At 42.6% G+C, this 27,500-nt stretch overlaps 1 protein-coding gene across 1 annotated transcript in view; it reads right to left on the reverse strand.

The window, feature by feature from the left end:
* Positions 1–27,500, reverse strand: part of MAP3K15 (mitogen-activated protein kinase kinase kinase 15) — a 148,192-nt gene that overhangs the window by 84,155 nt on the left and 36,537 nt on the right. Inside the window, exons 4-6 of the mRNA XM_025372149.1 lie at positions 16,534–16,727; positions 12,643–12,811; positions 9,572–9,678 (exon numbers count right to left, since the gene is read on the reverse strand). Coding sequence (XP_025227934.1) covers positions 9,572–9,678; positions 12,643–12,811; positions 16,534–16,727 — 470 coding nt within the window. The remainder of the gene's footprint in view (positions 1–9,571; positions 9,679–12,642; positions 12,812–16,533; positions 16,728–27,500) is intronic.

A 27,500-nucleotide genomic window follows, 5' to 3' on the forward strand; every position in this document is an offset into this window, starting at 1 on the left:
GGAGGAGGCTGAATCTACAGGAAAGTCAATGTTTCCCAAGCGGAACGGTGGCTTTTGTCATTTGTTTGAAATCCTCAGGCAGAGGGCAAGAAGGCAGCTTTTCCAGGGTTAGTGTCTCCTGAATTTCCAGTTTGGTCTTCCTGATTCAACGTGGCAACAAGGACTTCCGAATGCAGCTAACAGGGAATGTTCACATGCAATTGATTCAGAGTGCCAAGCTGAGGCCCTGGTAGCAACTTACACGCGTCAGGATTTTCCTCAGGAATGGTTAATAATTAATGGTTTACCCTGCATGTCAAAATGTATTACAAATGAATTCCCAGTCCTTATGTCCTCAACTGATATCTGAGGCTGGTAACTGCAATACAGGCTACCACGAGCCTCAAAACAATCAAGTGAGCAACTGGCAGGGCTGTTAACACTGTTAACCAATTTTCTGGATGCCCAGTCACAAAAGATATGTTAAAACAAAGTCTCCTGTATTTGACTTTACTGTTACGGGTGAAAAAATACCTTAAGCCACTGGAGGAAGTCTCCCCTCTCGCCGCCAAAAAAAATTATGCATGAGAAAAACATAAGGAACTGTGCTCTTAAATCTCATTGATGGCAAATTTGATGTCAGGTAGGGAAAAATTTTATTTGAAAGTCCTTTACGCATTGTATTCATTAGTCTTAGCTCTCTCAGGGTTGCATTTTCTTAGGCTGATAGAAAACTTGGTCATAACATTGTTTTTGGTTCAGACTATCATTGGAGATGACCTAACAGTGGTGGTTGGAATTCTCCGGTGGGAAATAGAAGGGCAATTAACATTCATCCAGCATTATTTAGGCACTGGGCACTATGCTAAATATTTTACTTATGATATTCTTATTTAATTTTTAAAGTCTCAAATTAATTCCCACCATTCCACTTTTTTTCACAGCAATCCAGTCCACAGTTCTGTGGGTTGCAAATAGCAGAACGGTTTTGGCATATTTCTCAAACCATTCCCCAAGTTGAATGCTCTCTGGGTAACCAACAGCCGGTTAAGAGCTCTGGGCCACTTTCTGGCCACATTACAAGCAGTTTTTCTTGCCTACTTTAAGCAACCATAATTCCTACAGACTAAGCCACTTGGCACTTGCCCTGTTGACTCTGTAATCTTTTTATGTAACACTAGGCTATCTCCCGATTAGAATTAAGAAGTGTAAATGAGGGATAAACGGAGGAGATATCAAACTTTTATTAATTGCCTTCTAGCTGCCAGGGGCCGTGCAGTCATTTGCATATGGCATATCTTATTTAGGCATCACCATCCTGGTTTACAGATGAACAAATTCAGGCTGAAGGAGTTTAATTAGCTTGACATCATATTGCTGGTGATGCAAATGTCAAAGTGTGTGCTTTTTCTATACCTCAAATGTCTCCCTGTAAATCAGTGGTCTCAACCAGGAGGGATTTTTGTACCCTACAGGACATTTGCCAATGTCTAGAGATATTTTTGGTTGTTACAGTGGGCGAGGTGCAGGGGGAGTGTTATTGGCATCTAGTGGGTAAAGTTGAAGGATGTTGCTAAACATCTTACTATACATAGGACAGCCCCCATGACAGAGAGTTATCCAGCTCCAAGTATCAATAGTGCCAACGTGAAGAAACCCACTCTAAATCAATAAACTTTGAATTTACCAAATGATCCCTTTTTTCTACAAATACCTATATTCATATAAACCCTGTCCCGTGCAAAATAGTCACCTCAGAGGGCCAGATACTTATTCTAACAATGTTCTTGTGCTGACAGCACTTCTATAAATTTCTCTTAAGAACTTTTTCAGAGCCAAAGGTAGGTTATTTTAAATATTGTCTGTGGTGGCGATCTCTGTATTTTGCTAGTAGTTTTGGTATTTGGAAATGGTCAAAAGCTATCCCTCAAATCTGATAGAAAAAAATATGGGTGATCAAGCTACACAGTAACAGTAACAGTAACAGCTATAGCCAAGCACCTGCTTCGTGCCAGGAGTACTCCAAGTGATACTAGATGGTAGATGTCAGTATCCCATTTTAAAAATGGGGACACTAATGTTCCAGAAGGTTAAGTGACTTGACCACAGTCATAACACTGAAGTACAGAAGCAGGAACTGGAACCCAAATCTGTCTTCAGAACACACTAGAATGATACTGACTTCCTATATGCCTTGAAAGCTAGCAATTCAAAATTAGCTGGGCATGGTGGCATGTGCCTGTGGTCCCAGCTACTTAGGAGGCTGAGGCGGGAGGATCACTTGAGCCCAGAAAGTCAAGGCTGCAATGAGCCATCATCACACCACTGTACTCTAGCCTGGGCAACAGAGGAGAGGGGGAAAGAAGGACAGGAGAAGAGGGAGAGGAGAGAAAAAAAAAAAAGAAAGCTGGCAATTCCAAAGAAAAAAAATCCTCTCTGACTGATGCCATCATATTCTGAATAATGGCAGCATTGCCAAAATCAATGCAGAACACTGCGGTGAAATTCATTTGAATCAAACAAATTCACTTGTTTGTGTAAGTTCAGGTGTGTGTGTGAGAGAAATATATACATGTGTAATTTTTTATTTTTATTTTATTTTTATTTTTTATTTTTTAATTTAATTTTTTTTTTTTGAGACGGAGTCTCCCTCTGTTGCCCAGGCTGGAGTGCAGTGGCCGGATCTCAGCTCACTGCAAGCTCCGCCTCCCGGGTTCACGCCATTCTCCTGCCTCAGCCTCCCGAGTAGCTGCGACTACAGGTGCCCGCCACCTCGCCTGGCTAGTTTTTTTTTTGTATTTTTTAGTAGAGACGGGGTTTCACCGTGTTAGCCAGGATGGTCTCGATCTCCTGACCTCGTGATCCGCCTGTCTCGGCCTCCCAAAGTGCTGGGATTACAGGCTTGAGCCACCGCGCCCGGCCTTTTATTTTTATTTTACCTTTAAGCTCTGTTAGACTTGAAAATGTAATTTTTAAAAAAATCACCTGTTAACTTCAGGCACCCCTCAGGAATCCTCTTCCTTTACACACAGCCCTTCTACTGACACATAAATAAGTTAGTAAATAAAGGAGGAAGACAAAAAGGAGGGAACTGAAGAAGGAAACAGAAAAGGAAGATATCATGGGCTCAAGGAGGTCAGTGAGGAGGAGTGAAGACAAAGCCCTTTGAGTAAATACTTTTTTTTAAAAGATAACATATTGGCAAGGCCACTGCTCAGAAGATAAGATTGTTCATTTATCAAGAAAAAAAATACAACTGGCTTTTTGTTACAAAAAGTATACATATGGCAAGGATTTCATGGGTATGACACTGCAAGCACAGGCAACAAAGCAGGATTAGATAAATGGAACATCCAGCCGGGTGCGGTGGCTCACACCTGTAACCCTGGCACTTTGGGGAGGCCGAGGCAGGTGGATTACTTGAGGTCAGGAGTTCGAGACCAGCCTTGCCAACAGGGCGAAACCCTGACTCTACTAAAAATACAAAAATTAGCCAGGCGTGATGGCGGGTGCCTGCAATCCCAGCTACTCGGGAGGCTGAGGCAGGAAAATTGCTTGAACCCGGGATGTGGAGGTTGCAGTGAGCAGAAATCATGCCACTGCATTCCTGCTTGGGCAACAGAGTCAGATTCTGTTTCAAAAAAAAAAAAAAAGATTAGATAAATGAGACATCAAACTTAAAATCTTTTGGGCATCAAAGGATACAATCAACAGAGTGAAAAGTCAACCTATAGAATATAAGACAATAGTTACGAATTGTATATCTGATCATGAGTCTATTGAATATATACATAAAAACAAAACAAAACAAAACAAAAACCCTCCAACAACAAAAAAATCAAATAACCTTTTAAAAAATGGGCAAAGTACTTGAATAGACATTTCTCCAAAGATAACATACAAATGGCCAACAAGCAGACGAAAAGATGCTCAATGTCACTCATCAGAGACATGTCCACTGAAACTACAATAGGCTATCATCTTATACCCATTAGGGCGGCTAATACAAAAAAAAAGAAAAGAAAACAGAAAGTAAGTGTTGGCAAAGATTGGAGAAACCGTACACTGCTGGTGGGATGTAAATGGGGCAAGCACTACGGAAAACAATTTGCAGATCCTCAAAAAATTAAAAATATGCCAGGCATGGTGGTTGGTTCATGCCTGTCATCTCAGCACTTTGGGAGGCTGAGATAGGTGGATCACTTGAGGCCAGGGGTTCAAGACCAGCCTAGGAAACAAAATCCCATCTCTACCAAAAAAAATTAGCTAGGTGTGGTGGTGCGCACCTGTAGTCCAAGCTACACAGGTGGCTGAAGCAGGAGAATCACTTGAACCTGGGAGGCAGAGGTTGCAGTGAACCCAGATCATGCCACTGCACTCCAGCCTGGGCGACAGAGCGGGATTCTGTCTCAAAAGGAAAAAAAAAAGAAAAAGAAAAAAAGTAAAAATAGGACTACCGTATGATCCAACAATTTTACTTCTGGGCATATATCCAAAAGAATTGAAAGCAGGGTCTAGAAGAAATATTTGCATACTATGTTCATAGTGGCACTATCCACAATACTCAAGAGGTAACCTAAATGCCTGACAGATGAATGGATAAACCAAATGTGGTCTGTAGATATAATGGATTATTCAGCCTTGAAAAGGAAGTTCTGACACATACTACAACCATGAATGAACCTTGAGGACATTATACTAAGTGAAATAAGGCAGTGAGAGAGAGACAAACCCTGTACAAGGTGGTTCAACCCGTGGCCCATGTGGCCCAGAATGGCTTTGAATGTGGCCCAACACAAATGCGTAAACTTTCTTAAAGCATTATGAGGTTTTTTTGCAATTTTTTTTTTTTTTTTTTTTTTTTTAGCTCATCAGCGATGGTTAGTGTATTTTATGTGTGGTCCAAGACAATTCTTCTTCCAATGTGGCCCAGGGAAGCCAAAAGATTGGACAATAGTGCTGTACAATTTCACTTATATGAGGTACCTGGGATAGTCACAGCCACAAAAACAGAAGAATGGTGGTTGCTAGGGACTGGGCAAGGGAGCAATGGGCAGCTGTTTAATGAATACGTGCAGAGTTGCAGATTTACAAAATGAGAAGTTCTAGAGCCCTATTTCACCATATGTTTACATATTTAACAGTACTGAACTATATGATTAAAAATGGTTAAGAGGGTACATTTTATATGTATTTTTTTTGCCACAATAAACATCAAACCAAGGCCGGGTGCATTGACTCATGCCCGTAATCCCAGCACTTTGGGAGGTCGAGGCGGGTGGATTACTTGAGGTCAGGAGTTTGAGACCAGCCTGGCCAACATGGTGAAACCCTGTCTCTACTGAAATACAAATATTAGCCAGGCATGGTGGTACATGCCTGTAATCCCAGCTACTCAGGAGGCTGAGGTAGGACAGTCACTTGAACCTGGGAGGCGGAGGTTGCAGTGAGCAAGATCACGTCACTGTACTCCAGCCTGGGAAACAGAGCAAGACTCCATCCCAAGAAAAAAAAAAAAAAAAAAAAAAACCTAAGCCAAACCAAAAGTTTATATTATGAATGGCAGCTTCAATACTCAGCTATCATCTAATGCTCTCATCGTCTATAAAACACCCAGGACACATAAAGGTACAGCCCAACAATTTCAAGTGGAGGGCCCTGCCTTATTTTGGTTGTCCTTCAGACATACATACTAAAACATGCAAAAATTAGCAGGCGTGGTGGCACACGCCTGTAATCCCTGCTACTCAGGGGGCTGAGGCAGCGGAATCGCTTGAACCCGGGAGGCGAAGGTTGCAGTGAGCTGAGATTAAGTCATTGCACTCCAGCCTGGGCGACAGAGCGAGACTGTGTCTCAGGAAAAAGAGAAAAAAAGGTAGTACATGCAGCGTGCTATGGGGAGGGAGTTCTGGTTCCAGATCTGTTATTGACCAGGTGTTATATTTTGGGCCCTTGCCTTTTTCTTTGTTTCTTTCTTTCTCCTTTCCAAAACAAAGGATTTGGACTAAATGATTCCTTTTAAGTTGGCAGATTTTGTGGTTCTCTTCATTAGAAAAGCAACAAGTATATATCCTTCTTTCACAAGATGCTTTTAGGCACGTGGAGACAATGCATTAGAAAAGTGGGAAGATGTCATCATTTTTCTACATTTGACAAACATGTCATAAAGAATGCTACTTATAACCACATGGAAATAAAGACAGCAAGATCAAACAGTGAATATCAACAGAAGAGACAAAAGGAGGCTCGTGGCTACTGTAGCGATGACAAGCTCACTCTGCCCTCTCGGCTGGGAAGCTCAGAGACTAAGGCTCAGGTGAATACAGTAGGTTCTGGAATAAGCATGCAGCCCCTCTGGTGTGGGCTGGATTCAGTCACGTTCATCTAATGTCCCCTGCACACATTTCTAGGGTCTGCAGAGTATCCTCATCTAGCACTCCCTTATTTATGGAATGACACATCAGACATTCCAATCAGTGTGTCACACATCCAACTTCCCTGCCACTTAGTGAGTAATTCAAAGAGGTAAATTTTGCCAGAGTTGGTAGTCTCAATCCAAAGATGCTGGAAGTAGAATATGAGTACATGCCTTCCATTTTGCGACTGGCAGGTTCTGTTTTGTTTTTAACCTGCAACTTTGCTTCTGATTTTCTTCTTCTAGACCATCCAGCTCACTGGCTGGATCCCTGATCAGAATATTCTGACTACATTCATATATCTAATAAAGTCCCATTTGTAAAAGCAACAGCAAATAAAAATCACTCATAAAGGACTCCATGCCATCAAGCAGCAAGCAGTTTAACTGCTCAGTGGAAACTTGAAGTAGCTTAGAATGGGCTTCTGAATGCAGTGGAGTGGAAGGCATCAGGGAAAGCTGACCGGCTCGAGCCAGCTTTCCCACTAACAGGGAGCCCTTGACATCTGAGGGTCGGAAGTCATCCATTACTGCCAACCTTTAGTAACTAATTTCTGGTCATGATTTGCTCCACTTCCTGAGAGCTAAAGGTCAACTTTAATGCAGGAAAACTCATTTCTTGTCCATCACTATTTTCCCCTTTACAGATACAAAGTAATGCCATAAACTCCCTCAAAGCTATATATACCAGTTGGGTATCTCTTATATGAACTGCTTGGGACTAGAAGTGCTTTGAATTTGCGGTATTTCAGATTTTGGAATATTTACATTATACTTACGAGTTAAGCATCCTTAATTTGAAATACAAAATGCTCCAATGAGCATTTCCTTTGAGCATCACGTTGGCACTCAAAAAGTTTTGGATTTAGGAGCACTTTGAAATTCAGATTTTCAGATTAGAGATGCTCAATATGTAATGCAAACTCCTACTATGCTGTGGCTGGCCAAGTTAAGCCTAAAGCAAAAATGTGAAATTCAAGATCAGGTTACATGTGTAAATGAAGCAAGTACTGCAATCCTATAGAAAATCCTTAGTTTGGGCCGGGCACAGTGGCTCACGCTTGTAATCCCAGCACTTTGGGAGGCCGAGGTGGGTGGATCACAAGGTCAGGAGATCGAGACCATCCTGGCTAACACAGTGAAACCCTGTCTCTACTAAAAATACAAAAAAATTAGCGAGGCGTGGTGGCGGGCGCCTGTAGTCCCAGCTACCTGGGAGGCTGAGGCAGGAGAATGACGTGAACCCGGGAGGCGGAGCTTGCAGTGAGCCGAGATTGTGCCACTGCACTCCAGTCTGGGCGACAGAGTGAGACTCTGTGTCAAAAAAAAAAAAAAAAAAAAAAAGAAAGAAAGAAAAGAAAACCCTTAGTTTGTTGGAGAAAATGAGGTTCTCAGCGTTGAGGATCCCGTCTGGCCCTATTAAACAGAGCCACTGTCTAATAGGAGATAATCCGACTAAAAGGAAAAGACCCATCAAGGAGAAAGGTGGATCTCTGGTGTGCAATCCCAGCCACTCTGCTTCCAAACTGGAAACGTATTCATCTCAGGATCACCTCATCCTGCTATATCTGTTTCTTCTAAATACCAATTTTCTATGTCTTTTTTTTTTTTTTTTTTGAAACAGGGTCTCCATTCTGTCACCCAGGCTGGAGTGCAATGGTGCAATCATGGCTCACTACAGCGTCAACTTGCCAGGATCAAGCAAGCCTCCTACCTTAGCCTCCTGAGTAGCTTAGACTACAAGCATCATGCCTGGCTAATTTTTTTTTTTTTTTTTTTTTTTTTTTTTTTTTTGTAGAGGCAGAGTTTTGCCATGTTGCCCAGGCTGGTCTTGAACTCCTGACCTCAAGTGATCTGTCCGCCTCGGCCTCCCAAAGTACTGGGATTACAAGCGTGAGCCACTGCAGCCGGCCCCAATTTTCCGTTTTAAATCTTGTTTTAACTCTTTTGTTATTTTCAGAAAATGGCAATCTATTATTTCATTCTCTGTCTGACAACAGTTACCTCTACCGTGTCTGGGAAAAAGACTTAGTGATGAGTAACTTAAAACGCCCTTATAGTTTTTATTTAATGAACCAATTTTTTACAGCACTTACAGTGTGCCAGGCACTCTCCTCCCAAGAACCTCAGAAGTGATGACTCATTTAATGGTTATTAATCAAGCACAGGTAAATATAAATAAGAATGGAGTTTACTATGTTGGGGGAACAGTTACAAGACTTTGCTTTATCAGGCTTAATGAAGACTGGCCTTCATTCACAACAATGCATCCTTGGGATGCTGGGTTTAAAGGCTGCTGGGGAGAGTGTAAGCACATTTCCACAGAGACCATGAAGCTTCCTCCCAAAAAGGAATCAGAATCCTACCATTGTTTGCCAATGTCTACTACAAGCACACGCTATATACCCGAGAAACGTATCCATATGTGTAGAAAAAGCATGTACAACAATGTCCATAGCAGCGCAATTCTCAGTATCCCCAAACTGCAAACAACCTAGAGGCCCATCAGCAGTAAAACAGATGATCGTAGCATATCTATACAAAGGACTACGCGACGGCAATGAGAATGAACAAACCGCTAATACACACAACAGCATAGATGAATCTCACGAACACGACGCTGAATGACACAAAAGAGTGCACACTGTGTGATTCCATTTATGTGATGTTCAAGGACAAGCCAAACTCATCTATGGAGACAGAGGCTGCAACAGTGGTCACCTATGGAGGGGGTAAGGATTGCCTGCAAAGAAGCACAAGAGAACTTCTGGGGTGATGGAAACATTTTCTTTTTTGATGGGAGTGTTGTTTCCATGTGTATAGCCAATTATCAAACACAAATGATATACTTAAGATGTGTGCATTTTGCTGACTGCAAATTTTACCCTGATTTAAAAAAGAGATGTGACCTCGTATGTGTTACAAGATACATGAAGCCGGGGGTGCCTGTTTTGCTGCCATCATAAGCTATTAGGGTGGATCGATGTGTTCAATCTCACAGCTAGAATGTGTATTCCAAATACAAAGTCCCTGACGACAAAGACTGGGCCTTGCCCATCTTCATAACCTTGGCATTTAGTATGTGACCTGGCTCATACTCGATGTTGAATGAAAGAAGGAAGCAGAATTCAACAGGCGGCATGTTTCAAAACCCTGTACATACACTATCGTTCTTACCTATTCAGTGCAAACGCATAGTGGAATTTAATGTTATGCTGATCGGCCAAATCACATGTAGGCAGCATCTCCAGTGTTTCTACCAGCTTCACCATCGCATCATAGTCCTGTTGGCAAGAGGTCCCAAAGTGAGCAAGACAGGAAACACAGCTCTTCACTGATTTTTCTGAATTGTTATAAACATGAGACAGCCTCAGCACTTAAAGACAGGCCCTTCCTTACAAAGGGCATTTAGTGAAGTTACCTGTAACCTTTAATAGGAGGGAAAAAGACCAGAAAATAAAATGGGCAAGAGAGAGAAGAACAGAGAAGGAATCCCTGTTATCAAAGGGCATGAAGCATCCAAAGGCAACAAAAGTAAAGGAGCCCAGCAGCCAGGAAACAGCTGAGTGTAGGAGAGTTAACAGTATCAGCAGAGGCCAGGCCTGGTGGCTCACACCTGTAATCCTAGCATTTTCGGAGGCCGAGGTGGGTGGATCGCTTGAAGTCAGGAGTTCGACACCAGCCTGGCCAACATGGTGAAACTCCATCTCTACTAAAAATACAAAAATTAGCTGGGCATGGTGGCGGGCACCTGGAATCCCAGCTACCCAAGAGGCTGAAGCAGGAGAATTGCTTGAACCTGAGAGGTGGAGGTTGCAGTGAGCCAAGATCATGCCATTGCATTCCAGCCTGGGCAACAGAGCAAGACTCCGTCTGTCTCAAAAACTAAAACAAAATAAAAACAGTATCAACAGAGATGTGTGTTAAAGTGAGCTGGACAAATACACACAAGCAAACTTCCAGTCAAAGCAGATAGATTCCAGTCCTTCCTATTTTGCCAGAATCAAATACATTAATCTAAACTAGTGTTTCTCAACCTTGGCACTAGTGACATTTCTGGACCATAATTCTCTGTTGTGGGAGCTGTCCTGGGCACTGTAGGATGCTGGCCTTGACCCACTGGAAGCCAACAGCACACCACCCTCCTCATGCCCTGCACATACACGCTTAGTTTTTATAACTGAAAATGTCTCCAGACACTGCCAAAAAAGTTCTTGGGTTGAGAACCACTGCTCTAAACTCTGCATAATTACCTGGGGGAAAACTGCGACCATGCTTGTCTCAGCCAAGTCCCCTCTTAGCAGTGCCACCTGTTACTCTTTCAGCCAGGCTTAGAATCGTTGGAACTGGCCAACTTGCCGACAGCCAGCCATAGTCAGCAGAACAGGGCTTCCCACTGAAATGCCATGCCTGTCCTGTGGCTCTGCGCCTTGCTGCTGCTGCCCCAGGAGGGAGAAGGCAGTGTATTCCAAGAACTTCTTGGCCCACCTTTGAGCATGAATGGAAGGTTATGAAAAGAAGGGATGCATGGAGAGAAGGGCAAAAGGAAGCAGCTTGAGGGAAGAAAGGCTTCAAGAAAAGCCATTCCCATTTTCTCATCCTGGAAGACATGACCTAATCATTACCATCATCCTTAGTAGCACCTGCTATTAAAATCAGCCAGCTGGCCAAGCACGGTGGCTCACACCTATAATCCCAGCACTCTGGGAGGCTGAGGCGGGTGGATCACCTGAGGCCAGGAGTTCGAGATTAGCCTGGCCAACATGGTGAAACCCTGTCCCTACTAAAAATAAAAAAAGTTAGCCAGGCGTGGTGGCAGGCACCTGTAATCCCAGCTACTTAGGAGGCTGAGGGAGGAGAATTGCTTGAACCCGGGAGTCAGAGGTTGCAGTGAGCTGAGATCACACTACTGCATTCCAGCCTGGGCAACAGAGCAAGACCCTGTCTCAAAAAGTAAATAAATAAAAATTCGAAAAACAGAAATAAAAATAAAATCAGCTAGCTGCATCTGTTTATCACTAGGGGCAGGAATTCCTTACTGGGTGACTCTGTTTTGGTCCAGGTCATAAATGGATGCCTCCATCACTACAATTTAAAGACTTCTAGCCAACAACCCTCAACATGGCTTTGTGGAACTCTACGAGTAAGGAACATGACCCTGTGTTCCTCCAAAGGGAAGGAAGGCAAGACATCCTTAGAGATGGCTCAATGGCATTCAACTTGGAGGGAGGAAACGCTCAATTTCCTTCACGGAACCACAGACCAGAAGCCCAGTCTCAGAACTCTCCAGGAGCTTCTGATGCTTGTCTTAGAATAAACAGCTACATTCCCTGGGTCCTGAATGTGTTTCTGCTACTCCTGTTCTCCCTGTCACTGATGTATGGTGGTAAACAAAGGAGGAAGTGAGAAAAGCCTAAAGGAAGTCGCACAGCAGAGGGGTTAGGAACAAGGACAATGGAGCCAGTCAGTCTCAGTCTGAATCCTGACCTAACCAACTGCTGTGTGACCTTGGGCAAGTTACTTAACTGCTCTGTGCCTCAGTTTCCTCACGTGTAAAATCAGGATAATCAGAGTATACATATCCTATATAGAGTTGTTAAGAGGATTAAATGAATTTGGGTTTGTCAAAGGGATTGCAACAATGCCTAGCATAAAGTTCATATAAACTTCAATTCTTGGCTCCTGCTAAACAGTCCTGTTTATGACATCTCTTCTTGTCGGAGTGGTCACACCACCCTCGATGTGACAAAACCTCCAAAATTTCCACCGCAACAGATAAGCTGGATGACCTATGACCTAGCCACATACCTATTTGTCTAGAAAACAGCCACCTCTGGCCGGGCACAGTGGGTCATGCCTGTAATCCCAGCACTTTGGGAGGCCGAGGCAGGTGGATCACCTGAGGTCAGGAGTTTGAGACTAGCCTGGCCAACATGGTGAAACCCTGTCTCTCCTAAAAATACAAAATTAGCCGGGCATGGTGGTGCATGCCTGTAATCCCAGGCATGAGATTAGGAGAACAGCTTGAACCCGGGAGGCTGAGGTCGCAGTGAGCCGAGATCGCGCCACTGCACTCCAGCCTGGGCAACAAGAACAAAACTCCATCTCAAAAAAGAAAACAGAAACAAACAAATAAAAAAAACCCCAGCCACCTCACCACATACTGAGTATACAAGTACTTCACAAGAAGTTCCTCAAGCCAAGGAAGAATGCAGCATACGTGAGCCTCGGCTAGGTGGATTTCATACCTGGATATCACGGTAGGACAGGAGTAAGTTAATGATGATGTCTGAGGTCAGAACCTCAGTATTATCCATGCGGAGCTTGATCCGAGCCAGCTCCTTCGCCAGTTCCTCACCTTGGTACTTCTCTCTGGCTTTCCGGATGTCATTTAACAAGGTTTCTTTGTAATAAACACTAGAGAAAGAAAACCACAAAAACCTCCAGTCACATCTACACACACCCAGGACTGTCTTGCGCCCAAAATGGTTCTCATTGACGTGACTTAGGCTAACACATGGGGACCTCGGCCCAAACCTGAGCCTCCCTGCGCCAGCAAACAGGAGATACTTTCTACTTATTCACATTTTATAGACCGATAAATGACAAATAAAAATCAGTTCATTCAACCTTGAAGATATTTCCAAAGGTGACTCCCATCTGTACTCAGATAACACACAGAACTTGCTGCCAACCAAGCCCACTGTCTCTGGCATTTTCAAACATATAGAGGGCGAGAAGGTACCTTCCTTATGTATGTATTTTGCCCACTAGTAACAAAGCCAAACGGAGCTCCAAAACCCAGGACACATACATGAGAATGCTTTTCAAATGAATTTCTCTATCAGGTGTCTCTCGTTAGTAGTCATGAAGCCTTCCCCAATTGAGGTGAGGGCTGGAAACTGGTGTTGTGTCCCTGAGCAATACAAGATGGGACACACAGAGGTCATGCCCGGAAACTTATGGACAGCTTTGCTCTCCTCATCATATTGAATGGCCAGAATGTTTTCCTTTTTTTTTTTTTTGAGACAGAGTCTCCCTCTGTTGCCCAGGCTGGGGTGCAGTGGCACGATTTCAGCTCACTGCAACCTCCTCCTCCCTGGTTCAAGCAATTCTCCTGCCTCAGCCTCCCAAGTAGCTGGGACTGTAGGCATGTGCCACCATGCCCGGCTAATTTTTGTATTTTTAGTAGAGACAGGGTTTCACCATGTTGGCCAGGCTGGTCTCAAACTCCTGGACTCAAGTGATCCACCTGCCTTGGCCTCCCAAAGTGCTGGGATTACAGGCGTGAGCCACCGTGACTGGCCCGGAGAATGGCTTTCTAATGGAAAACACAAAACTTCCTTCAGGTGAGCACCTAGATAAGCAAGAGGAAGCTTAAAAACACTTAAAGCAGTTAAATTCACACTGGAGTATCACCATACTCTCTTGAAGGGCCAATGCTATTATCTTGTATTTGGTTTAAAACCTTGAAAAATGACCTAATTTGGTATACAGAGGATGAGTTACAACAACCATAGATTGATTTAAAATATCTTGTCTATTTTTCATAGGAATTTTTAAGTGGAGGTGGGACACTGCCAAACAGTAATACTGTCACCCCATTAAGAAGCTGAAATGGGGCCAGGCATAGTGGCTCACGCCTATAACCTCAGCACTTTTGGAGGCCAAGGCAGGAGGATCACCTGAGCTTAGGAGTTCAAGACCAGCCTGGCCAATGTGGCGAAACCCCGTCTCTACTAAAAACACAAAAACTAGCTGGGCGTGATGGTGGTGGGCACCTGTAATCCCAGCTGCTTGGGAGGCCGAGGCAGGAGAATTGCTTGAACCCGGGAGGCGGAGGTTGCAGTGAACCGAGATCACACGGCTGCACTCCAGCCTAGGCAACAGAGTGAGACTCAGTCTAAAAAAAAAAAAAAAAAAAACAAAAACAAAAACCACATACACACACACACAAAAAAAACGAAGCTGAAATCGTCTAACTGCAGAGTGTAAAATTAGGCTGTTCATTAAAAAGAGAGTAAGCTAAATTTAATAATAGTCTTCAGAGAGAGAAACACAACATGAGATAGGATAAGAACAAATGGTGCCTACTTTCAATAATTACAAAACAATGCCAAATATGTATATGTACAGTACATAACCTGGTCCAACGCTCACAAGAGGACCTCCGTTAACATTTAAAGAATGAAGTGATGCACACAGCAGGGGTTCTGATAGAAAAATATCAATGCACTGCTTTAGTTTTCTATTTCCTTATTTGTCAATTGCCATCATCCCAATGATGCACAAAATTAGCAGATTCTGCCAGTGTTTAAAATTCTGTCACTAATTGAATGAGTCATTAAGTTGGATGCCAGCCATTGCCCATTTGGTGGACTATAAAGGCATTGAAACTATTAAAGTGTTATTAGGTTAGCCTGATAAGTAAAAAGTTACACTTCAGCCTTATTTTTCAAGGGTAATTCTGAAAAATAATTTTAATAAACTAAGAAACCTAAGAAGAACAGTACCTTTTAGGTAAATTAAACACTGGTTTGAGGATGGCTTGAGGACATCAGATATGTAATAAGCATGCAGCCATTTCTGCCTCTGTAATCAAGGAAGATATTGCTGATCAATGAGAACTTGGAAATGGCTTCCAAGCCATTCTAGCACAGGTCTCAAAATAGATTTTATAAATCTATCAGAGCTGGCACTTGAGCTAAAAACTTCCTTTCCATCTGTGTTATAGATGTTTTAAACTATAAGCACTACTTCCCCTCTTACTAACTGTTGCCAGACACTGCCAGTTCATAGGGTAGAATCCACCAATAGGTATTTCAAGCCCTTTGAAATTAAATGAAATCACAAGAGTTGTTTGCCTACTGATACATACACACACTGAATGAGAATCAAACTTGAATCCATGTCTTGCAAAGACCTAAATCATCTGGCAGATCTAGCCAGTCTACCTCCTTGTCAGATCTGAAAATATGGTATTGGGAGAGCTTTCCATAAAACTTCACTAAAGTGTTTATTTTGCAATCAGACACTAGTTAGCAAGGAACAACTGCATGAGGTTTTCCAGGAATGTGCCACAAAATGTTCCCCATTTGCTCTCTATGTTGGCATGCGGTCACACATATTTAGGTTTCCAATCTCCCTTTCCATTAAAGTCTGTAGAAGAAGGTCTGCATCCAGAGAAGAGGTGATGGGATAGAAAAGGACACCATTAAGAAGTGTCCTTTTCTACATACCAATACTACAATAGAACACTCCGCAGTTCAGGGTGCCACTATTTGAGCCACAGTGTGACAGGAGGTCCTCTACATTTCATTTCAGGTCAGCTCTGCCAGTGTTTGGGATTTTCATTTGTTTTGGAAGGACAAATCCTTCTCCTTGTGACACAACTTACGGGAATAAATCCTTTAAATTGGCCGCAAGCAAAATAACTGGATCCTTTGGTTAAGAAGAAGAATTTTTCTGTCTTTTACTTTCACAATAAGAACATCTGAAGGTATGGTTTCTTGAGCATTGAGGCTCCAATAGGTGAGCTGACTATCTCAGTGCTACACAGGTAGGAATCACCTAAGCCAAGATTCCAATCTAAACCTATTCACTTCTGCATATTTCACCTCACCCAACCTAAATCTAAAGACAACACAGCACAGTACACCCTGAGGATAGCTGCTGCTCCACTCAACACACAAAGGCTTATTAAAGCACCAGAGCGTAAGGTCAGAATGACCTTGCTGAGATATCTGAAGAGCCTCAACAGCCATGCGAGTGTAAAACCATGCTCAGAAATCATCTTGACACACAGGATCTCAGAGCTGAAAGAGATCATTTAAAAAAACATCACTGACAACTTCCTATAAGTTGTCTTATCTAGAAGAGAGAGAACAGTCAGAGAGAAGAAAAGTTACATGTCAAGATCAAACAGGAAGTCAGGGCCAGACACAGGCTCAATCCTGACCTCTTAATTCCAGTTCTATTCTCTTTTGGCTTCATTTCAGTGGCCCAGCTAAGTGAGCCAGTAAGGTACAATAGTGGGTTCTCCAGCAACTCTGGTCTCCGTGAAGGTGTACCACTTCCCTGAAAGCGAGGGGGAAATCTTGATGAGTCTCCAGGGGTTACTGGTGGCAGATGGGAATTACCATGAGGTCACGTGGATGTCCTTAAGGAGGCTAATGAACCTGTCCACCAAAGGCACGCACAGCGGGCCCAGGATGTTGTCCCAGTTGGGCTGCATGTACTCGGAGGCTCGTCTCTGGGCATCACTCTCGCAGCAAAAATAATCAGCACACGGTGTCACGATGTATGGGATGAAATAATAATTTCCACTGGATGCCTGGAAAAAAGAAACAAAGATGTTCCAGAAAGTAACTGATGTGGAAGTGTAGGCTCTGGGCAGGTGGGGCCTGGTGGGACAGGCACGGAGAAAATACCTGAGGACGAAAACAATTCGTGCAATACGACTACGGATCTATTAGGCACAAAACAGGAAACCACTTGATTTCAAAAGCTCTACCGCATAGATATATGACAAAAATTTGGTTTCAAATACTGATCTGTATGTATCTCTGAACTTCATTGGCAGAAATTTTAGGGTTTTAAATCTCAGAAATCACATTGTTTCATTATACGTACCCAAAACCAGAGGGAACTTGAACCTCCTGATAAGCAAGGATTACAACGTGGCATATTGTTTTTCTTTCAGCATAGATGAAAAAGGCATATTATTTGATCATTTAACTATAGGTGAACTATTATAAACTTTGTGGAATAAAAATTGCTCTGTAGGAAGCATATGTTAATATAACGAGTCTCAGATCTTTTCTGCTTTTTGAGACAGGGTCTTGCACTGTCACCCAGACTGGAGTGCAGTGACGCAAACATGGCTCACTGCAGCCTCAACCTCCCAGGCTCAAGCAATCCTCCCACCTCAGCCTCCATAGTAGCTGGGACTACAAGTGTGTGCCACCATGCTCAGCTAATATTTCCATTATTTTGTAGAGATTGGGGTTTTGCCATGTTGCCCAGACTGGTCTCAAACTCCTGGGCTCAAACAATCTGCCCACCTCAGCCTCCCAAAGTGCTGGGATTATAGGCTTGAGCCACCATATCTGGCCTAAATTTCATATTTTTACATGTCCTGAAATCGTCATCTTATTTTGATATTTTCCAACCATTAAAACATGTAAAAAACCATTCTTAGCTCCCAGGACATACAAAAACAGGTGACGAGTCAACGTTGTCTTAGACAAAGCTTCTGATATTCTATTATCCCTGAAAATAGGGTTGGTTTTCTGAGAATACTTACATTCTGCTGCAAAGCAGCAACTGGAGACCATCCTTGTGGGTACCAGCTATTGGCATTAAGCCTGTCAAAACACAAATACTGGCCAGGCATGGTGGCTCACGCCTGTAATCCCAGCACTTTGGAAGGCAGAGGCGGGTGGATCATTTGAGGTCAGGAGTTTGAGACCAGCCTGGCCAACATGGTGAAACCCCATCTCTACTTAAAAAAAAAAAAAAAAAATAGCCAGGTGTGGTAGCACATGCCTGTAGTCCCAGCTACTCAGGAGGCTGAGGCAGGAGAATCACTTGAACCCAGGAGGCAGAGGCTGCACTGAGCCGAGATTGCACCACTGCCCTCCAGCCTGGGCGACATAGCGAGACTACATCTTCAAACAAACAAACAAACAAACAAAAATACCAGTGTTGTAAGTAGAAAGGGTAAAAATTCAGGGGGGTATGTGTGTGTGATAAGTGGGGTAGCAGGCTCCTATCTACTTCTTCACAACCACTAGGAATTGCCTACCCCACAGGAACAAAGACCCTTTGCTCCCTATGGTACTTTTTTTTTTTTTTTTTTGAGACAAGGTCTTGCTCTGTCACCCAGGCTGCAGTGCAGTGGTGCAATCACAGATCATTGCAGTCTCAAACTCCTGGGCTCAAGCTATCCTCCTGCCTCAGCCTCCCAAAGGGTTGGGATTACAGGTGTGAGCCACTGTACCTGGCCTTCTAATACTTTCAAGTTCTTAAAGAGACTCAAATCACTCAGCATTAAGGTTTTGGTAAATTAGAGATAAATTTCTCCCTCATCCATGCCAAGAAAGCCACGTTCCTAGACTAAATTAAATGATATTTATATATTCAAAAGTTAAACTTTCTTTCTTTCACCTTGATACGGTTAGGCTTTGTGTACCTACCCAAATCTCATCTTGAATTGTAATCCCCGTAATCTCCATGTGTCAAGGTAGAAACCAGGTGGAGGCAACTGGATCATCATGGCCGGTTTCCCCCATGCTGTTCTAGTGATAGTGAGTGAGTTCTCAGGAGATCGGATGGTTTTATAAGGGGCTCTTCCCCCTTTGCTAGGCACTTCTCCTACCTGCCGCCTTGTGAAGAAGGTATCTTGCTCCCGCTCCCACTTCTGCCACGATTGTAAGTTTCCTGAGGCCTCCCCAGCCATGCTGAACTGTGAGTAAATTTAACCTGTTTCCTTTACAAATTACCCAGTCTTGGACAGTTCTTTATAGCAATATGAAAACAGACTAATACACACTTGAAATTGCTTGAGTTTATGGTCAAAGACTTCCTAGTTCAGACAGAGGGAGAAAAGGGCTGTGTGGATCAGTGAGGTCTAGAAGGAAAAATACCTTTGAAGAAACGCAGTTTGTTATTTTCAAAAAGTTAAAGCTGGACTGGAAGTGTAAGGAGCTTCCCAGATCCCATCCCCAGAAAGACAACCATAACTGATGAAAATTCTTTTCAAACAGCCATTTAAAGCAAGCTTGTCCAACCGTGGCCCACGGACCACATATGGCCCAGGATAACTTTGAATGTGGCCCAACACAAATTTGTAAACTTTCTTAAAACATTTTGAGATTTAGACACAAACTTTTTTTTTTTAATAGCTCATCAGCTATTGTTAGTGTATTTTACATGTGGCCCAAACAATTCTTCTTCCTCCAATGTGGCCCAGCAAAGTCAAAAGATTGAACACCCCTGATTTAAAGTCTCTACAAGTTGTCCTGAGGGCATGTAGCAAATGGAAAAACGTTTTATTCAAGAAAATCTAAATCTTGGTAGTAACAGTAAGATTCTGCAGCATTCGGGCCATAAACTGCTCCCCCATCCCCATACCCAGCCCAGAGTGACTGAAGTTCTACTCTAAGTAGGTGTGGCCAAGACAAAAGGGCTCCCTCTTGTCCCTGGTCCAGAGTCACTGTTTCTCCTTAGGAAGACCAGGCCACCAGCATTCTTATCCCTCACAGCCTGATATTGTAGAAGTTCTATTCCAGGCAAGTGTGGTCAAGATGACCAGGGCTCCCTTGCTTTACCCAGCCTACACCTGCAGGGTGGAAGCTCTACCCTAGGCAAAACAGGCCAAGAGACTGGGTGCAGTGGCTCACGCCTGTAATCCCAGCACTTGGGAGGCCGAGGTGGGTGGATCACGAGGTCAGAAGTTCGAGACCAGCCTGGTCAACATGGTGAAACCCCCTCCCTACTAAAAATACAAAAATTAGCCAGGCATGGTGGCGGGCACCTGTAATCCCAGCTACTTGGGAGGTTGAGGCAGGAAAATTGCTTAAAACTGGGAGGCAGAGGTTGCAGTGAGCCGAGATCACACCACTGCACTCCAGCCTGGGCAACAGAGCAAGACTCCATCTCAAAACAAAACAAAACAAAAACAAAGAAACAAACTAAAAACAGGCCAAGAATGCTGAAACTTGATTGTCCCTGCCCCAGCGCTCTCACAGAATGAAGGTTCCATGACAAGAGAGGCAAGCTGAGAAGACCAGAGGCTGTTGCCCCTACCCAGCACCCCACTCAGAGCAGGGTGTCACCCCAAGAGAAGCAGACTACTGTTTCCACTGCCATCTCCACAGCAGTGGTGCAGAGCTCTGCCCAGGGAAAAGGCAGGCTGTAAGAACTGCAGCTCTTCACAAGGAGAGCGACTTCATGCGGAATATGCCATGGGGAAGTTCAAGCTCATGAGTGCTGTACAAAACATCATGGAGATTTTGGCGGCTGACAATCAAGAGAAGGCTGGTAGCTCTATGACAGGAAAAAGTAAAGGGTAGACCACCTAGAAGTTTAACAGAGAACTGGGAAAGAGACAGCTAAGAGGAACCTTCCTGAGGTCAGAGCAAGCCTCAGGGATTAGATTTAAGGACTACTCCTGCAAAACTTTAATTGTATCAAACTGTGGAACAATTATGCCTCAAGGTATTGTCAAAAACAACAGAACAATCAGCTAAGGAGGGAGACTAACAACTGAATGTAATACCAGTTGTATAAGACCAATACAGAAGATTAGTCAGAAACTTAACAGGGAGATCAGGGAAACAGAAAAAGAGAGTCTAGCTGCAACTACTGTCATTCCTGGTGAGGATACAAGAGTCAGAGTAACTGTGCACACACACAAGAGTGTGCCCTTTAAGAAGTGACATTAGAGGCTGCACAGTGCAGAAAAATAGACTTCACTGATCTAGTCAAGTCATGAAACAAATAAACAAGTAAACAACAAAAAGAACATGCCCCAGAGGCAGAAGGCAGAAAGATCAGTATCTGAAGTTTCTACAATATATTATCTGAAATGTCCAGTTTTCAACAAAAAACACAAAACATGCAGAGACAGGACAGTGTGATCCACATATGGGAAAAACAGTAGGCAATGCTAACTGCCTTTGAAAGGACCCAGATATTAAATGTAGCAGACAATGACTTGAAAGCAGATATTACAAATATGTTCGAACAACTAAGGTAAACCATACTTAAAGAATTAAAGGAAGGTATTATGACAGTATCTCAAATACAGAAGATAAAGAAAAATTACAAAAAATGGGGGGGGGGGGTAGGAATTCTGAAGTTGAAAAGTACAACAGCCAAAATGAAAAATTCACTCAAGAGGCTCAACAGGCAATTTGAGTGGTAGAAGAAATAATCAGCAAACTTGAAGACAGATCAATAGAGATATGCAATCTGAAGAACAGAGAGAAAAAGAAAAAAATGAACAAAGTCCTAAAGGAACACAGGACAGCATTAAGTACACCAACATATGTGACACCTAATAGGAGTCCCAGAAGAAGAGGAGAGAAAGGAGCAGAAAAATACTTGAAGAAATAATTGCTGAAAAGTTCCCAAATATGATTTTTTTTTTGAGACAGAGTTTCATTCTTGTTGCCCAGGTTGGAGTGCAATGGCATGATCTTGGCTCACCACAACCTCCGTCTACCAGGTTCAAGTGATTCTCCTGCCTCAGCCTCCTGCATAGCTGGGATTACAGGCATGCACCACCACACCAGCTAATTTTGTATTTTTAGTAGAGACAGGTTTTCTCCATGTTGGTGAGGCTGGTCTTGAACTCCCGACCTCAGGAGATCCACCCACCTCGGTCTCCCAAGTGCTGGAATTACAGGCGTGAGCCACCGTGCCCGGCCCCAAATATGATTTTTTTAAAAATTAAATCTACATATCCAAGAAGTCAAATGAACTCCAAGTGGGATAAAGGCAAAGAGGTCCACACCCAGACATGTCACAGTTAAAATTTTGAAAGATAAAGAGCGAAAATCCCGAAAGCAGCAAGAGGAAAATGTTTTGTCATATACGAGAAAATTCCAATCAGATTAATGTGACTTTTCATCAGAAACAATGAAGGCCATGGGATGACATATTCAAAGTGCTGAAAGAAAAAAAAAAGTTACCCAAGAATTTTATATCCACTAAAACGATCTTTCAAAAATGAAGATTAAATATGAACATTTTCAGATAAACAAAAACTGAGATAATGCTAGCAGACCCGTCTTATAAAAATACTAAAGGAATTTCTTCAGGCTGAAAGCAAATGACACCAGACAGTAATTCAAATTCACATGATAAAAAACAAAGAATACCAGTAAAGGTAGTTATGTATACAATCATAAAAGATAGGATAATTGCAAATTTCCTCTCCTTAACTGGTTTAAAAAGCAACTGCAGAAAATTATGTATATAATCATGTGTTGTGATTTATACAGATGTAATATATTTGAAAATAACAACAAAAGGATACTGGTAGGAACGGAACAAGGCTATATTGGAATAAGGAAATGACACCAAACGGTAGCTTGAATCCACAGGAACAAATGAAAAGTACCAGAAATGGTAAATAAAAAAGTTAATATAACTCTCTCTCTCCCCTACCTACATTCTCTTTTCTGTTTCGTTAAAAGACATAATACAAAAATACTTATAAACATTACAATTAAATAACCCTGAGCTTCTGTAACAGGTCGGTAAATTGAAGGTACAAGAATCTAATCTATTTGTAAAGAATTGTTATATGTCTTATAACTGTCTCCAAAACAAACATTTCTGCTGAAATCTTGACGTTATTCCCTTAGCAAACCTAGTCTTCCCAAATACTACAAAAGTAAACTTTGCCCCAGAGTTCTGATCAAATCCTAAATAATGAGGTGTGGAAAACTGGATTTTGACAAACGTGATATGTGCCATCACAAGTTCTTTGGTGAAAAAGAAATACTGTTCAAGAAGGCAGAGCAGTAGCAGCAGAGACTGATGAAGTCTACCCCCCAGTTAGCAGAGGATCTGATTCACAGAGCAAATGTTTAGTCCTAGTTAGAGAAAAATAAGGAGAAAGAAAAGAAATGCATGAACTCTGAAACCAGTTGAATGAGTTTAATGAGCAGGACTGAGGAGACAGCAGGAATCTGGAGACTTGGGAAGGTAAAAATACTTCCCTTGAGAAAGTCTTCCAGAAAGTTTAAGAAATCTGACAGAAATTGGGATTAACGACTACATTTTAAAAAGGAATTAATAGACTTCCAAATGAAAGCGTAAGATCTTAAGTACAGTACTTTTGTTCTAGACCTAAACATCTTCAAGTGATGGAACACATTCAGACTCTTGTTGGTCAAGAGACCAGAAATTAAAAATAAAAACAACGATTAACATAACACATGCTCAATAGCAAACTAGGATCAGCTATTTGTAGCTGTTACATTTATAAGTGGAAACATCTCAAGAATCCAGCTCATTAAAACATTTAACAAAGGCAGTTTAGTTCCCTACATAAAGAGGTATTTGAACCAGTATGCTAACCACATTAATATGTAAACTCTTATTCTAAACACTCTCCAAATATTTCCAAAAGGGTGGTTCTGATATAGTAAGTGAGGTCAGAGGCCCAAGGAAAAGTCACTCGTCTCTGACAGTGTGGGGATAGGAAGCAGAAGAATTTTTCCTCTAAAGGTTTTGGTTCCTGACCTAGCAATTGGCATTTCCAGAACTACTACCATCTACAAATATCACCACCATGAAAAGACTGTCCTATGTCATCACTCAGATTAAATAATAGGTGCTTTTAATAAGCACTCATTACAAAAGCTTAATTAGATAGTCTTAAGTGTCATAATTTTAAATGCCTGCCTAATACCTGTATTTACCATCTGCTAACTATATATAGGATACTTAACCATTCTTCTATTGCCTAACTTTCAGTTTGTTTTGAAATTTCCTTACTGTAAGCGTCACTGAGATGAACATCTTTGCATATGGCATCTTTGTACTGTGGTCTTTTCCCAAGGATATCTTCCCAGGAGTAAAATTACTAGAACAAATTTAAGGTTATTAATATATGTTGACCAAACTGTTGTCAGAAAGGATGGAGCAATGTACACTCCCACCCACAGTGCATAAGGACATGGTAATTTATTCATCCTTTCAGCAGAACTGGATAGTGTTGGTTTTCACATTTGTGAAGTGTGGTGAACAAGAAATACTTTATCAATATAGAAACAAAGTATCATTTCAACTCAAGCGTAGCAATGTAGTGAAGAATTCAGAGGGCCAAGGGTTGAATTCCAGCTCCATCCTATCCTAAATGGATGACCCTGAAAAATGTACTCACCTATCTAAACCTCAGTTTTCTCATCTTTAAGAGGGAAAGAAGCACGTAATTATAATTTTAGAATATTTTGATAACTGTATTTTGATATGAAGGGTCTCCTTCGTAACTCCTTGTATTTAAACACTTTAAAACAGTGATCCCCAACGTTTTTGGTACCAGGGGCTGGTTTCATGGAAGACAATTTTTCCACGGACCAGGTGGGCAGGGGTTGGGGATGGTTTCAGGATGATTCAAGTGCATTACATTTATTGTGCACTTTATTTATATTATTATTACATTATAATATATAATGAAATAATTATACAACCCACTGTAAAGTAGAATCCATGGGAGCCCTGAGATTGTTTTCCTACAACTAGACGGTCCCATCTGGGAGTGATGGGACACAATGAGAGATCATCAGGCATGAGTTTCTCATAAGGAGCACACAAACGAGATCCCTCACATGTGTAGTTCACAATAGGGTTTGTGCTCCTATGAGAATCTAATGGCGCTGCTCATCAGACAGGAGGCAGCGTTCAGGCGGTAATGCGAGCAATCGGGGAGCAGCTATAAATACAGATGGAGCTTTGCTCGCTCGCTGCTCACCTCCTCCTGTGTGGCCCGGTTGGTGGCCCAGGGGTTGAGGACCTCTGTTTAAAACATATTCTGAGAAGGGCCCATAGGCTCCTCCAGACTGGCAAAGGGGTCCTGTGACCCCTAGAAGGCTAAAAACCCCCAATCGTGACTCTTAGATGCTTCACGTAGAACATCCTAACTGCAGGCCTAAAATGTCGGAGTTCCTTCAGTGGGCTGCACATATAAAGCTCTCCATGAATAAACAGTGCAAGGCCCATCTGCAAACAGCTTCCTAGATTCTTCAGGACAGCCCAGGAGGAGAGCATGTCAGAGCCTCCACTCAACTGTCCATTGGTTTCAATCACGGCCACTAACTAAGGACACCTAGGATTTGCTCCTCACCTGGCTCCTCTGCAGCTGGAATATTAAAACAAATGAAGCTAGGCAATACCTGTGGACTATGTATGCTAACGGCAAACTACTAAAAAATTCCAAGGTTTAATAGATAAAGTAGCCTTGGGGTTGGCTATACTTTCCCTCTTTTCCGCAGGCGCCCCATGCAAGGCATCCAAAGGTCCAAGAAGGCCAAGAAAGATATCCAAGCCAAGGTCCCTCATTACACCAGCACTTATTTTTATTTATGGCTCACAGCAGGTGGCAAAGCTGGTCAACAGCAGCACAGGGTTTATAAATTAATTCTTTGGAGCAAATATGATATGTCTGAATTTGTACCAGCCAACTTCATAATGAGACTTGTGGCTTGACCTTCCAGAAAACATTTCTTATAATGATATAAACATTTAATCAGTCAACAAATAGCCAAGTGAGAAGAGGGAAATAAAGTATCTAAGGCAGATGGAAAGCCACTTAATGCTACACAAGATGAACTGATTCCTGAGCACTTTCAGAAGAATGTGCATCTCAACTGCTGGCACAATGTGGTACTTCGGAGCTTATATCTTGTAACACAAGTAGGTCACAAATACTTAGTGAAAACCACAACTGAAAAACCACAGAAGACTGTTCCCAAGAAAATTTAGGGAGCAAATGAACAAATATGGGGCAATAGATTTTTTATATTATTTCATGTGACCAGGTATGACAAAGTTAATTTATTACAGAAGAAAATCCAAGTTGACACAACTCCAAAAAACACAAGCTTTAGGCTCAACAGATATAATTATTTGTCTAGCCAGTTAGATACATACATATATCCATTGTCCAGAAAAATGCAGTGGTTTTCTTTTTAGATCAATGCAAAAAGCATTCTACATTAGTCCTTTTCTGGTCATAAGAGGAAAAAAATATTCAAAAACTGTATAACAATTTCAACGGGATAATCAGGATACGGTGCTGCTTAAAAGTAAATGAAGATATCCCTGCTGGAAACGTGCCATGGAGTGCTAACTAAGCTGTTGATTTACTTTGTTTACACAACTGAATGGCCATCACAAAGTCACAGGATTATTTCAGAGCTGGCACAAATCTCAAAAGTCACCTCATTAAAATCATCTCATTTAACAGAAGAAGAAACCAAGACCCAGCAGGTTAACCAACCGGCCTACAGATGACCAAGGAGCCAGATAATCTCAGGCCCTACTCCTGTCCTCCCAGGATTCTAGTCATTAACTGTAACTTCTGCTTAATTCTGAAATATCCTGAAATAAAGCTGCACAAACAGCTCAACATAAGTGAGTGAATGGCGAATTCTATGGTCTGTGAATTATGTCTTGATTTAAAGAAAATAGATGGGTGCCATGGATATGAAACACATATCCAGTTGGTAGGTAGAATTAAATATGAATAATTTGGTTCTGACATTGGCCCTGTGAAATCTGACATTACCCCTATGATATTCAAGAGGTGCAGAGAAAAGTTACCCAGCGTACTCCAATTGAAGAGAACACACAGGAGCAAGACCACAGGCAGGAACAACAACATAAAGACAAAAGACTAACAACCCAGGATGAGGGAGAAACAAGAGTACATACACAAATAAAGTAAATATGCAAAGGGGCTGGGCATGGTGGCTCATGCCTGGCACTTTGGGAGGCCAAGGCGGGCAGATCATCTGAGCTCAGGAGTTCGAGACCAGCCTAGCCAACATGGTGAAACCCCGTCTATACTAAAAATACAAAAATTAGCCGGGCGTGGTGGCACATGCCTATAGTCCCAGCTACTTGGGAGGCTGAGGCAGGAGAATTGCTTGAACCTGGGAGGTGGAGGTTGCAGTGAGCCAAGATCATGCCACTGCACTCCAGCCTGGGCAACAGAGCAAGACTGTTAGAACGAAAAAAAGAAGAAAAGAAGGAGAAAAGAAAAGAAAAGAAAAAGGAATGAAGGAAGAAAAGAAGGAGATGGAGAGAGAAAGAGGGAGGGAGGGATGGGGGGAGGAAGAGAGGGAAGGAGGAGGGGAGGGGGAGGAGGGGAGGGGGAGGGGGGAGAGAGGGAGGGAGGAGGGGAGGGGGAGGGGGAGAGAGGGAGGGAGGAGGGGAGGGGGAGAGAGGGAGGGAGGGGGAGGGAGGGAGGAGGAGAGAGGGAAGGGGAGAGAGGGAAGGGGAGAGAGGGAGAGAGAGAGAGGGAGAGAGAGGGAGAGAGGGGGAGGGGGAGAGAGGGAGAGAGGGAGGGGGAGGGAGGGGGAGAGAG

The sequence above is a fragment of the Theropithecus gelada genome, chromosome X (genome assembly GCF_003255815.1).
Source record: "Theropithecus gelada isolate Dixy chromosome X, Tgel_1.0, whole genome shotgun sequence".
Taxonomy (NCBI): Eukaryota; Metazoa; Chordata; class Mammalia; order Primates; family Cercopithecidae; genus Theropithecus; species Theropithecus gelada.